Source organism: Lissotriton helveticus, chromosome 4_2 (genome assembly GCF_964261635.1).
Source record: "Lissotriton helveticus chromosome 4_2, aLisHel1.1, whole genome shotgun sequence".
NCBI classification, from domain to species: domain Eukaryota; kingdom Metazoa; phylum Chordata; class Amphibia; order Caudata; family Salamandridae; genus Lissotriton; species Lissotriton helveticus.
Window position 1 is genome coordinate 113266694 of NC_136064.1, and position 13674 is coordinate 113280367.

Sequence of the window (13674 nt, forward strand, 5' to 3'; positions counted from 1 at the left end):
TTTATAGCATTCAAGAGGACAGAGTTGCTTATCACCTTTTTATTGGATGTGCTGGAGTTGTGAAGGGAGAGGCGGTACAGAAACGGATCTTATCGTAATAGATTGTTCTTTTCATCGTTCAGTGTTGGGGCTCATTCCACCAGGGCAGAGGCTGCCACCACAGCCCGGCCTCAGGGTGGCCCTGTGTTGGACATCTGCCAGGCAGCCACATGGGCATCTGTTCATGGTTTTAATAGGCACAATTGTTCCTAAGGTCAGCAGAGTGGGTTAGTTTGCCTCTTCTTCCTAGTGTGAAGTCTGCTCCTCAGACCCATCTATCTGAAGGGGCATTGCTTTGGTGTCTGTTCACAAGATGAGGACTCTGATGTTGGAAGTATCCCTGGGGCCCGAGAACGGACAGGTAGGGCTACCGCATGGCCCCTCTCCCCTTCTAAATTAAGTTTGGCCCTGGGGTATGAGATGGGGTCCCTGGGGCCTTTCAAGGGTTGTAAAGGGTGCCCACTCACCTTTAATATATGTTTTGCCCCAAGGAATTGGATCCCAAAGGCCAACCCTATGCTGCGCATACCAAAGGCTGTGCACTGGCGCTGCGTGTTGTTGGTAGCTGCTGGGGGTTTAACACAGTACCTGGCAGCAGCCAAGCCCTGTTGCTAACCGCGCCCGGCCAAAGGGTGTACGCAGCATGGGAGCTGGCTGCCTTCTGGTGTTGGACATAGGCCTGGCCTGCAGCCAACCCCTGCTCAAAGGCCACGCGAGGTACAGGAGTTGGATTTACATATTGTAATAAAATATTACTTGCGTTAAAAAAACTAGCAATTCACTGAAAAAAACAAAGGTTAAAGTAATGTTAGATTTTTTTTATTAGATTTTATTTGTTCAGCAGACAAGACAGAAAAATCGAACGATTCAGCTCGTGACATCAGCGTCTTCATCCCTTCTACATCATCTATAAAATAGACCATGTCATGGCAAGTCCTCAAACCTCACTTTACAGTGTATCCTCTGGGCAAACGTCAATTCATTGGACATCCTGGAGACCTCCGTGTTTCCAAGAAAATATGTTGTAAGAGGAGTCCATAGGTCCTTCGGTTTGTGACGTCACGGGTGGTTCCTCTGAGTATGCTGCCGAGGTGTCCCTGCAGTACACTATCTTTCAACCATCTGTCATGTTTTGCTGCATTGCACTGACCCCTGTGTACAGTCACCCGTCTTTTAGACCGCAGAAGCGCAAATGCCATAAATCGCCTCCCATGAGGTTTTAGTTTCTTAACTAAACCCAGCAAACATACCTGGATACTATATTCTATTGAGTCTGTTGTCATCAATCACAGGTCCCGCACCACCCCTCTCCCATTATCACAATGCCCACTTGTGTTAGAAGAGAAAGGCACTCCTCTTCTTGCGTCACTGCGAGAGCCAGACGATGGCCATGGGGAAGTGCAGGGGGCTATAGAGGTAATTTGAGCGTTTTCGTGCCTATAGCATGCCATGTAGCTGTGGTGCCGCAATAGTGTTTATTTCAGCGCGTGAGGCCTCCTTGTTAGTGTGGGGATGGACATTTTGGAGCGATATGGGGTGCAAATCTGCTTGAACTGGAGGTTGATGCCAATAATTCGCATATTGCGCCTGCATACAGAATACAAATATACATCAGGTGCACTGAAGCCGCCCCGTTCATACGGTAAAGTCAGTACCTTCCAAGAAATTCAGAGTTGCTCTCCTGCCCACGTCAGCCTTATTAAGTGTCTGTAGATTTTTAAAGAGGCTCTGTGGCAGTTTTATAGGGATATTAAAAAATAGATAGAGGAACTGTGCTATTACTGCCATTTTCATTATGGCCACTTTGCCAAAGACAGTGGCATCCTGATCCACCTGTCCACCCGCTCTTCAAATTTTCTTATTGCTGGACCAAGGTTATCCCTGATAACCCTCGCAGGTTTGTTATGTATCCGCACTCCCAGGTACTTCACTGTGTCAGTGCGCCACTTTAGTGGATATTCCAAATGGACGGATATTGTGCAGCGTCAATGGGATGATGTACAATTTTCCCAGTGTACAATAACGCCAGAATGTCTTTCAAACTGGATGTACTCCGAGCAGGGGTGACCGGTTACAAAGATGGATGTCTTACATAGCGGACCATGTCATCTGCATATAATGACACGCCTATTGGGTGGTGGTGAAACTTAACCACTGCCTCCGCTGGTCGTTGATGTACAATGCATGCCCACGGTTCTAGTGCAATTGTGAAAAGGAGCGGTTAGAGAGGGCACCCCTGCCGGATGCCTCTGTATATATGCAGTACCGACTATGTATGCCCATTAACACGAACCCTCGCCACAGGCCCGTGTAAAACAGTTTAACACACCTCATGAATGGATCAAGTATATTAATCCGTACAAGCATTGTGAATATATATTCCTAGTCTATAGAGTCGAATGCTTTGGCTGCATCAAGTAATACGGCCGCGGCCTCCAGCTCTGGGGTCAGCTGATTTTGAAGTGCAAATACCTTACAGAAGTTGGGAACGATGGATCGCATTGGGACATATCCGAACTGGTCCCGTAGCACCATATTCGGCAATAGAGGTTGGAGCCTGTTGGCAAGGATCTTTGCCAGGATTTTTGCATCCAGGTTAATTAATGAAAGAGGTCTGTATGATTCGCAGCGCTCCAGCTGTTTATCTGGCTTGAGGATGGTGGCAACCAGGGCCTCACGCAATGTCGGGGGAGAATGTGCCTGCTATGTGCTTCGTCATACGTTCATGAAAATGAGGAGCAATCAAATCTACATTTTCCTTATAAAATTCACAGGTTAGCCCATCTGGGCCAGGGGCTTTTCCATTGGGTAATATCCGTATTGCCTCACACACTTCCTCCAGCTTTATAGATTTGGTCAGAAGTAGAGGTTGGCCGTGCGGCATACAGAGTCTCATAGAAGTCTGCAAATTTCCTCAGAATTCTGGGTGTGATCCTTCCCATTATCGTCCGTTATTTTTATCACCTGTGGTGGACTTCCTCCTGTTTTCAGTTTGACCACCAGTGCACGCCCTCCCTCCCCTGTAGGTCTGTGCCACATGTCTGTTCGAGAGATGTTTCAGTTCCCTCTCAGCAAAGTCTTGATAACTGGAGATGAGTGCTCTGATGGTAGCCAAGGTGTTACAGGATTCATGCTCATACTCCCCTTCCAATAGCCAAATGTTTTCAAATGTTTTTAATTTGCGTTCTGATGTTTTTTAGTTTCCCTGCATTTGTACCTATACAAACTCCCTTTATCGTAGCTTTGAAGGCCTCCCATAGAGTGTCTGCCCCTGATGTTGAATTCAGATTAATAGCAAAGTACTCGACGATAGCTTTTCAAATTGTCTCCCTTTATACTGGAGCAAGCAAAGCAGTGGCTTTGAACCTCCATGTGAATTGGGGGAGCGGGGGGTATATGTAAATCCTCCATCACCAGTTTGACTGGCTTGTGGCCCGACAATGTCCTCAGGAGATGTTGTGTGTGTCACCCAGCTGCTAACTGTCCCAGTTATAAGCCAGTAATCGACTGGACCAAATGTCTGAGGAACATCTGGATTCTCATCAGTCATCCTGACTTCTGCGGCTGGCTTTGGTGTGGAGACGTCTTGCTGCTCCATGGGCACCATCGGTGTCACTTGTGCTTTCTCCCTCCTGCCCTTTGCTAGGGAATACAGGTATCACTGAGCGCAGAGAAAAAAAAGAGCCTCTGAGACTGTGGAAATTAATGGGAACCAATTGCAAATGGACGATAGTCCCCATGCATCGAACAGTTCTATTGGAGGACAGCTGACAGAGGGCCAAGTCCATCCCTGACTGGTCCATTACACAATACATTTCCTAAATACCTTATTGCTGAGGGAGAAGCACTGGGTTGTTGGAGATACCCTTCTGAGTGTGTCTGTGTGAATATTCAATCTTTACCTGTCAAATGTATGTTACATGGAGGGCAAAAGCTTGTATTTCTTCCCACTCGTTTGTGGGAGTGGCCAGATTGCTGCACCTTTTACTTCTACTGCAGCTGCTTGCTTCAGCTCTGCCATTGAGACTGCACCTGTCTTTGGTGTTCACGTGTGTGCAGGGGAAGGGGAGAGCGAGTAATCTGATGAGAGCTGTCTGGGCGACAGAGGAGCTTGGGCATGAGAGGGCGAATACAGTGATTTTATTTGCATAGATCAGAGAGAAAGAGTGACCTCCCTAAAGTCGAAGCATTAATCACCCAATTGCCACTTAGTCCACTCTGATCTGGTGAAGATGAATTCTAGTACGCAAGTGGCTGACCCTCTTCACCCCCACAGCACCAACGACCAGCAGCGACTATCTAGCTCAGGGGTACTCATAGTACGGCCCGCGGGCCGCCAGCGACCCGGCAAGCCTTCCCTGGCGGCCCGCGGACCTTGCAGACAATTTACCCACGTTAAAAAAAAATTAAGAGTGTCTGCAAACACTGCGCGCCGAGACTCTGCTGCTCTGTGGGGGCCCGGGCGATTAATTCCATCCATAGTCAGAGTGGAGCTGCAGGGGCGCTAAGAGGTGAAATACAAAAGCCTAATTAACATACAAATGGTCTTTTAAATGAGGCTTTTGTATTTCACCTCTTAGCGCCCCTGCAGCCCCACTCTGACAATGGATGGAATTAATCGCCCGGGCCCCCACAGAGCAGCAGAGTCTCGGCGCGCAGTGATGAAGCCTGATTGACAGTAAGGCTGGGCACTGCAGGGCCGGGGAACAGGGGGTTTAAACAGAGGCCATTTGTGAGCGCTGCGCTACTCCGAGGCCCGGCTGATAACACCGAGTGATGTGCACTTTCCACAAGTGCATCACGACGGTGACCCCGTTCTCCCAGCAACAGCATCCCCACATGACCTGGCAGGTAATCTCGTACATGGCATCCGTGTGCAGCCAGGGAGGGAGGGAAAGGGAGGCAGACAGGGAGAGTGAGGGAGGGAGGGAGGGAAAGGGAGGCAGACAGGGAGAGTGAGGGAGGGAGGGAGGGAAAGGGATGCAGACAGAGGGAGAGCGAGGGAGGGAGGGAAAGCAGGGAGGGAAAGGGAGGCAGACAGAGGGAGGGAGGGAAAGGAGGGAGGGACAGGTAGGCATACAGAGGGAGCAATGGAGGGAGGCAAAGGGAGGCAGACAGGGAGAGCGAGGGAGGGAGGGAAAGGAGGGAGGGACAGGGAGGCATACAGAGGGAGCGATGGAGGGAGGGAAAGCAGGGAGGGAAAGGGAGGCAGACAGGGAGAGTGAGGGAGGGAAAGGGATGCAGACAGGGAGAGCGAGGGAGGGAGGGAAAGCAGGGAGGGAAAGGGAGGCAGACAGGGAGAGCGAGGGAGGGAGGGAAAGGAGGGAGGGACAGGGAGGCATACAGAGGGAGCGATGGAGGGAGGCAAAGGGAGGCAGACGGGGAGAGCGAGGGAGGGAGGGGAGGGAGGGACAGGGAGGCATACAGAGGGAGCGATGGAGGGAGGCAAAGAGAGGCAGACAGGGAGAGCGAGGGAGGGAGGGAAAGGAGGGAGGGACAGGGAGGCATACAGAGGGAGCGATGGAGGGAGGCAAAGGGAGGCAGACAGGGAGAGCGAGGGAGGGAGGGAAAGGGAGGCAGACAGAGGGACAGCGAGGGAGGGAGGGAAAGGGAGGCAGACAGGGAGAGTGAGGGAGGGAAGGAAAGGAGGGAGGGAAAGGGATGCAGACAGAGGGAGAGCGAGGGAGGGAGGGAAAGGAGGGAGGGAATGGGATGCAGACAGAGGGAGAGCGAGGGAGGGAAAGGAGGGAGGGAATGGGATGCAGACAGAGGGAGAGCGAGGGAGGGAGGAAAGGGAGGCAGACAGGGAGAGGGAGGGAAAGGAGGGAGGGACAGGGAGGCAGACAGAGGGAGCGATGGAGGGAGGGAAAGGGAGGCAGACGGGGAGAGGGAGGGAAAGGGAGGCAGACAGGGAGAGCGAGGGAGGGAGGGAAAGGAGGGAGGGAAAGGGATGCAGACAGAGGGAGAGTGAGGGAGGGAGGAAAAGCAGGGAAGGAAAGGGAGGCAGACAGGGAGAGCGAGGGAGGGAGGGAAAGGAGGGAGGGACAGGGAGGCAGACCGAGAGAGCGTTGGAGGGAGGGAAAGGGAGGCAGACGGGGAGAGCGAGGGAGGGAGGGAAAGAGAGGCAGACAGGGAGAGCGAGGGAGGGAGGGAAAGGGAGACAGAGAGGGAGACAGAGAAAGGGAGAGGGAGGGAGACAGAGGGAGGGAGACAGACGGAGGGAGGAGGGAGTGGGAGGGCGACAAAGGGAGGAGGGTGACAGAGTGAGGAGGGAGACAGAGGGAGGGAGACAGAGAGGGAGAGGGAATGAGAGAGGGAGACAGAGAGGGAGAGGTAAGGAGAGAGCAACAGACAGAGACAGAGAGAGAGGCAGACAGAGAGAGAGGGAGACAGAGAGACAGAGACAGAGACAGAGGGAGAGAGAAAGAGGGAGTGAGACAGTCAGAGTGAGTGAGACAGAGGGAATCCGGGAGAGAGAGAGAGGGAGAGAGAGGGAGTGAGACAGTCTGAGTGAGACATAGGGAGAAATAGGGAGAGATGGAGGGAGAGAGGGAGGGGGAGAGGGAGGGAGAGGTTGAAAGAGGGAGATAGAGGAAGAGAGAAAGGGAGAGAGAGATGTATGTTTGCTGGGTCTGGTGGCTCAGTGGATGAAGCCGTCTGCTGCAGGGACCTGTGTTCAACCTCATGGTCACAGTTTTTTTGTTGCTCTAGCCCCGCCCCCTCCCCCACTGACCCCGCCCCCACTGGTGCGGCCCTCGGACACAACCCATACTGTAAATTTGGCCCCCGAGAGAAAGTTTGTGAGTACCCATGATCTAGCTGCTTGCTCTCCTGTTGAATGGTGTTACACCTCAGAGATTTTTGCTGCATGTTGGCATGCTTCAGTCGTTCAGCATTTTGCTTTTTTTGGCAGCGGATTACAATATGAGCAAAAATGTTATCTAGAAAGGAACAAATTCCTATAAACTGGAAGTACTTGTACTTGCAAACAACTAATCTTGATCAAGGTTTTCCAGTGTCCAAGGCATCCACTGAACCCAGAAATGTAACCAGTTCACAGCGGAAGATGGACTTCAAAGTTGGAACCAACTACACTTTAACATGTGATACTTTCAGAACGATTTGTATCGGATATCTGAAACAATTACTCCTCCCTACAGCTGAAGATGGGCATAGAATCCGTACCTCTCAAAATACTGGGCAACTCGAGGGGATGAGGGGTTGTAAATGTGCTTTGGAACATGTCCTGACTTCAGGCAATTCTTTGTCTTTGATTGTGATGAGATGGGCTGAGGGTTCTTGTAGCTTTTGCACATCATGGTCAATTTAGTCATTGTGGAGCTTTAATCTCTTGTTTTAACCTCTTCTCTCACTTTTTGTACTAGAGCCGGAACATAATAAACCACTGCGCGATACCAGCAATGGATCTATGAAAAAGCCTGAAAAAAACAGTCGACCGAAAGCGAAGTCTCTTCCGAAGGCCGACGTGGAGTACAGCCCGCCGCTCCCGTCGTGGTCGCCGCCCCCAATCAAAGGCATCAGTGACATGGTGCCACCTCCCACTCAGAGCCGGTAGGTTGCGTTTCTTTCTCACGGTTAAACATTTGGTTCTTGTTAATTGCTTACCTTAGCTTTTGTGCTCTGTGGGTTCTTAAACCCTGGCCTCTTATCTAAGTCCCTCCTGGAGGGGTGCGAGTGTGAAAGTCCTGTGACTCCCATTCTGGGAGGCTCATGCCCATTGTAGGTGAGGGCCAGTTGGAAAGTCAGTCTGGTATCCCATTAAATTACATTTCTCCTGCATTGTTCTGAACAATATTTCCCCCATTTGTGTGGCACAGCAAAAAACTGCGGAGTGGCAGAGTGTTGCCAGGGATGGGTGTGCTTACCCCTTCTGTGCAAGAATGTCCTTCCGTTCCACCCACCTCACACCTTTCCTTCTTCATGGGGGTGAGACCTTCATAGAAGCTATGCTGGTGTAGTGTAGCAGGGACCGGGCTGCCATGCTGTAACCGGAGAGTTTACAAGTTATGGGGCAGCACTAGAGCAATGGTGTCCCACAACCTCCACAGTTTTCTTCAAGGCAGTTATTTTACACACCGGTCATGTGCTGAAGATTTATATATGGACGTTCTGATCGCTGCCATGGTCCTCTGAGGAAACAATGAGCGAGAGCTGTCTGCCCGTCACATGTGAGATAAACTGCTACCTTAATCTTATACTAGACAACGAAGAGATACTACACACTCAGCCATGTTAGGAGGGAACTCCTTGAATTATATTCATATGCTGCTTTCAGAACTGTTCCACCTCCTGCTCTCCTTGCTCCGCTTACTCCCCGCTTACATCCTTGGGGTTTATTTCTTTGATGGTTTATTTTTCTTTTACCTTGCCTACTCAACAGTCACAAGTTCACCACCTACTGACTTGGACTCTGCGAGCATCTGTTTAAATGGTGTAATCCTAAAGAAGCAGGACTGCTGCTGCTCCTACTCTGCCCTCCGCTCACCCCTTCGTATCCTTCGGAAAATGTTCAACTTCAACATTTGCAGCTTGTTTGGTCTTCCAAGTTCTTTCTACAAGCCACCCCGTTAGACGCTGAAGGTTAACAGTACCACACGACCTGCATCAATTTCTCATTGTAGGATTTGAATCTGTCCCTGGCCTATCGCTCCGCCTCTGTCCTCTGCAGGTCAGAGCTTTATGGAAGCCTCCACGGGCCAGACTGTCCTGATGGCCAAAGCCAACTTCCAGGACGGAATGAAAGATGTTGCAGAATGGATGAAGCACAGCCGCCTGAAGCTCAACTTGGACAAGACGGAGGTCCTCCTCCTCGGACAATCCCCCTCCGCCTGGGACAACTCATGGTGGCCCACGACGCTGGGCACCGCACCAACACCCACGGACCACGCTCGCAACCTGGGGTTCATCCTGGACTCCTCGGTCACAATGACCAAACAAGTCAACGCAGTCTCGTCCTCATGCTTCAACACCCTGCGCATGCTCTAAAAGATCTTCCGGTGGATCCCCACCGAAACCAGAAAGACGGTCACCCAGGCCCTCGTCACCAGACGACTGGACTACGGGAACGCCCTATACGCAGAAACCACAGCCAAACTTCAGAAACGGCTTCAGCGCATACAAAACGCCTCCGCACGACTCATCTTCGACATCCTTCGCCACAACCACATATCCACCCACCCGAGCAACCTGCACTGGCTCCCAGTCAACAAGAGGATCACGTTCAGGCTGCTCACCCGCGCACACAAAGCACTCCACAACATGGGCCCCGAATACCTCAACAACCGCCTCTCGTTCTACACCCGCCAGCTCCGCTCCACCAGCCTCGCCCTCGCAACAGTCCCACGGATCCGCAGAGCCACCACTGGAGGAAGATCGTTCTCCTACCTGGTCGCCAAGACATGGAACTCCCTCCCCACACACCTACGACTGACCCAGGACCATCTCACCTTCAGGAGATACCTCAAGACCTGGTTATTCAAGCAGTAGTGGCATCCCCCTCCCTTCAGCACCTTGATACCCTCGCGGGTGAGTAGCGCGCTTTACAAATGTATTGATTGATTGAGTGCAAAATCTACAATTTGAGACCTACACCCTGCACGCCATGTCCTTGCCTGCGCTCCACAAGATTCTTTGCCATGCCATCTCCCTGCCCTCTTTGTGTCCTCTTGTCCACAAGCAGCCCTCCTTCATGTGATATATTGTGCACAAGTGAAATAAGTGAAATAATTACCGAATAGTAAAACTGGCCCTGAAGAGTGTTTTCCCTTCCTCTCCTCCCCCCTCACTCACTTGTATATAAATCACTGTTTATTTCACTTGTGCACAATGTCACACTACACCCACTGTAATTGATGCGCCGTTTATTATGAAGTATTTTGACTATTGACTTACTCTCTATGCAGTATCGCAGGGTCTCTATGAATGAAAAACGATTCAGTGATTAAAACCTATAATTACCCTGTCTTTTGTTTGGATTTGCATTTAATGATTTACTCTAGAGGACATGCTAATTGATATGACCATGGCCAATGTATATGTTGAATGATTCATACATAGTTTGAAGCAATCAGGTCACATACCCGACGGAACCATTGTGTACACGAAGTCATATAGTTTTGAGCCACTTGCTCTTCCTGATGTATGAAAGCCGATGGAGGTTGTACTGCTCTTTACAGAATCCAGGATGCCCATTAGTAACGGCAAGTCTAAACTGTGCTTCTCGAGCACCTTACATTGTTGTGGTTTCTTCGCAAAATCATTGGCCTCTGCTCTAACCCCTCCCCCCCACACTCCCCGCTTTGTTCCGTTCCTTTCCCCTTCCTGCCCCGCTCACCCTCTATAACAATGAAGGCTTTCTGCTGAGCTCAGTGGAGATTTGAAACATGACTGAATGTGTCTGTAATAAACTCTTGGCTTCCAGATAATGCTTTGGCAGCATTTGCCTGGACAGGGCTTGAAACTAACAAACCATCGTTGCAGGTTAGTAAGATTTTGGTGGTATTCGCTGAGCAAGGATCGAGCGCTTCTTCAACAGCGTTGAAGAGACTCCAAGGTAACTATGACATCGAAGTGCTGACATAAATGGGTCTTAAAGCTCCCAAATATGGGTGTCTTTGTCCTGACCGTGCCCACCACTGTGTTAAGGGTATGCTCAAGTCTGTTGTCTAATTGCTAAATTGTGGCATTTGGAACCTGGAAGTATGAGTTTCAGCATCTGCACTCACCTGAGTAGAGTGATCCTGGGGAATTCATCTTCCCCTTGTTTCTTGTAAACCCAGAGCATCTACAAACATTGCATTATTTAATCAGTTCTCTCTTCTCTGTAGGAGTGCTGCTTGTCGTGTCCCCAACTGTTTCCTGCAAGACCTCACGAACCCGACCTCTGCTTATGTGAAGAACTTCAAGCAGAAGAAACAGGAGTTAACCCAGAGGCTCTTCGCCCATTACAACAGCACCATATTCGATTTGAAGGTAATATTTTGCAGTCAGCCTTCATTAGTGCGTGCTGAGCCTCGACTCCATGTGTTCACTGAGTACATGTCGTCTTCTGTGCTTTAACCCCTCTCTCGTACCTGTCGCCTGTCACTGCTTGGCCACCTCCAGCCTTCCATTATTCAATCTTTTTTCCAACATCTTTCTTTCCACTTCCAACCTCTCCTTGAAATCCGCCTGCTTTGTCCACAAGTCTTTGATGCACTTTCTCACAGTTCCCATCTGCATTTTGTTTATCCTGTCTCTTGCTGCGTGGAAATCATAACTTTTAGGCGGTCGGTCCCAGATGGGATTGAATCTGAAGGGAGTTTGAGCAAGCCTCCTGCGAGTGACCCAGCTGGTTGTTTGAAGGTATCGGAGGAGCTGCTGGGTTCCGTTGGATTGCTCGAGTGTCTACTGGTTGCGCGGTGCAGAGCTAGGATAAATCTTATTAGCTGGTGGAGGAATCCACAAATGCAGACTGAGTGATCTAATGCGGAGTTTCGTAGATTGGCTGTGAGTGTACTGGAAGATTAGTTTGTCATTATGTACAAGAGTCCAGAGGCACGACACTGGTGCCACACATCACAAATGTGACCCATGCACAGGTAACATACTACGGTTCCATCGGAGAGTCCGTCTCAACTGATGGAAAATATATGGAGTATGCAAGCATCCAGTAATTCACCCGGTCAGTCACATCTGTGTGAGGGCCACGAGGCTCGTAGTGCACGAGTTGTCAGTCAGGTTGGTGAGGTCATGAGCTTGGATCTTCCTGGTGGAGGATTTGTATTTTAGCACAGCTAAACACAGCAAAGTGGAGATGCACAGAGTGCAATCCGTACATGACCACAAATCAGAAAATTGCTGGAACAGAGCACGGATTCTGATGGATGCTCGTACCACAGATTCCTCGCCTTTAAATACCCCCAGGCTCAATGTCTCTCTGGTCTCATTGTTTTTCAACCCATTGAAATATTTGTGCCGCAGAAGAAAATCCAAATTGAATGTTATATTTGAATAACTTAATATGTAGTAAACACCTGGAATAATTAATTTTTATGAATTTTTTAAAATGCTTTAATTTATCATTTTCTAATTATTATGTTAAATATATCAGTATGTAGGGGTGTGATGCACATGTGACCACACACTCGCATGTATTAAAATGTTTCTCATTCAAGAGTGAAAACCCTTTAGATGGATATGAAAGATGTTGGATTGGTGCACTGTTGTGTGCAAATAAAATTCTCTCTCATATTCGGTCAGCTTCGTCTTGTTACCTCTGATCCCACTTTTGACGCCTAAAAACCGGTGGGGTACAGGCATCGATGAGTCATGCCCGTCCTAATACCTTTCCAACGGTTCCTCCTGAGAGTCGAAACCATGTTGATGCCTTTGGTAAGATAATGTTCCCTTTGACTGGTTGAGCCTGAAGTTCCTTCGGAGCCGTCTCTCCTGCGCGGGCACTCCCAGGTTTTATGGGACATGGCTGAGATATGTTTGCTTATCTTGGAAGTCCTCTTGCCCAGACCATAGATGATGACCAGGGCACCGTGAGGTATGCGTTGCATGCCGGCTTGGGCATCATAGACTCTGTTGGCAGGGCTCTTGGCACCACTGTCGTACTTAGAGGGCATACCTGGATGCGGTCGACTGGCTTCTCCAGAGAGGCCCTAGCTTCCCTCATTGGCATTCACGTTGATGTCTCTTGTTTGGGGAGAAGGTTGATTCGGTGCTTGAACAATTTAACAGTTGAGGCAAAGCATGATCAGCGACACCCACGTCCCCTGCCAAGCATTTCCTTCAAGGGTACCGGATGTTTCTGGGTTAGTCCAAGAGATTAGCTAACAGAGAAGGCCAGTTATCCCAGCCTGTGCAGCAGGCTTTTTTGGCAGAGGACATGGCGATCGAGGCCTTTAGCAACTACAGGGAAAACATTTCTCTAGCTCTTCTCCTACAGTGGTTGCCAACCTGCTTTTACGAACCTTTGCTGGCTCACTCTGAGCCAATGGACGGCAGAATGTCCCATTTAATCTTTGGAGATGGAATTACTTCATGCGAAGTCACTAAGAGACTCATTCCAACTGTGATGGGACACAGTTTCCTGTACGCATTCCCACCGCTACCTTTCCTGCCTCCGGTTCTAGTCCTCTTCCTCAGGGTTGGGCCAGGAGAAACTGGTACCCAAAGCTGCTGAACATGAACATTTTTATTTTATTTTATTTATTTTAGAGGTTTTATATAGCGCTGGCTGGACCCAGGGGTATCGGAGCGCTTTACATTTTTGAGACAAGGTGGTCAATAAGACAGGGGACATACATAGCACCAGTGTATATATACAACATATAAGTCTCCGCCTGACAGATTTCAAAATGATAAATATGGGAAATAAGCACAACAAAATGTGGAAGAAGTGATAATCAAAAATATCATAAGGCACAAATTGAAAAGAGAGCCGGAAAATTTGCAGAGTCAGGATAGGGAGGTTAATGATCAGTAAGGTTGGTAAGGAAGAGAGAGGGAGGGGCAGAAGTCCCACACCCTCTTCAAGAGGACCTACTGCAGGGCCCTGCACCAGTCTCTGCAAACTACACCTTGTGTGGAGAGTAAACTAAACCAACTGAGTGGGACTGACTCTCC

At 49.6% G+C, this 13674-nt stretch overlaps 1 protein-coding gene across 1 annotated transcript in view; it reads left to right on the forward strand.

The window, feature by feature from the left end:
• The window catches only part of LOC144752247 (germ cell nuclear acidic protein-like), a 111666-nt gene that overhangs the window by 79549 nt on the left and 18443 nt on the right, over positions 1 to 13674 (forward strand). The window contains exons 8-9 of the mRNA XM_078640252.1: positions 7425 to 7611; positions 10887 to 11031. Of these exons, the coding sequence (XP_078496378.1) occupies positions 7425 to 7611; positions 10887 to 11031 (332 nt within the window). The remainder of the gene's footprint in view (positions 1 to 7424; positions 7612 to 10886; positions 11032 to 13674) is intronic.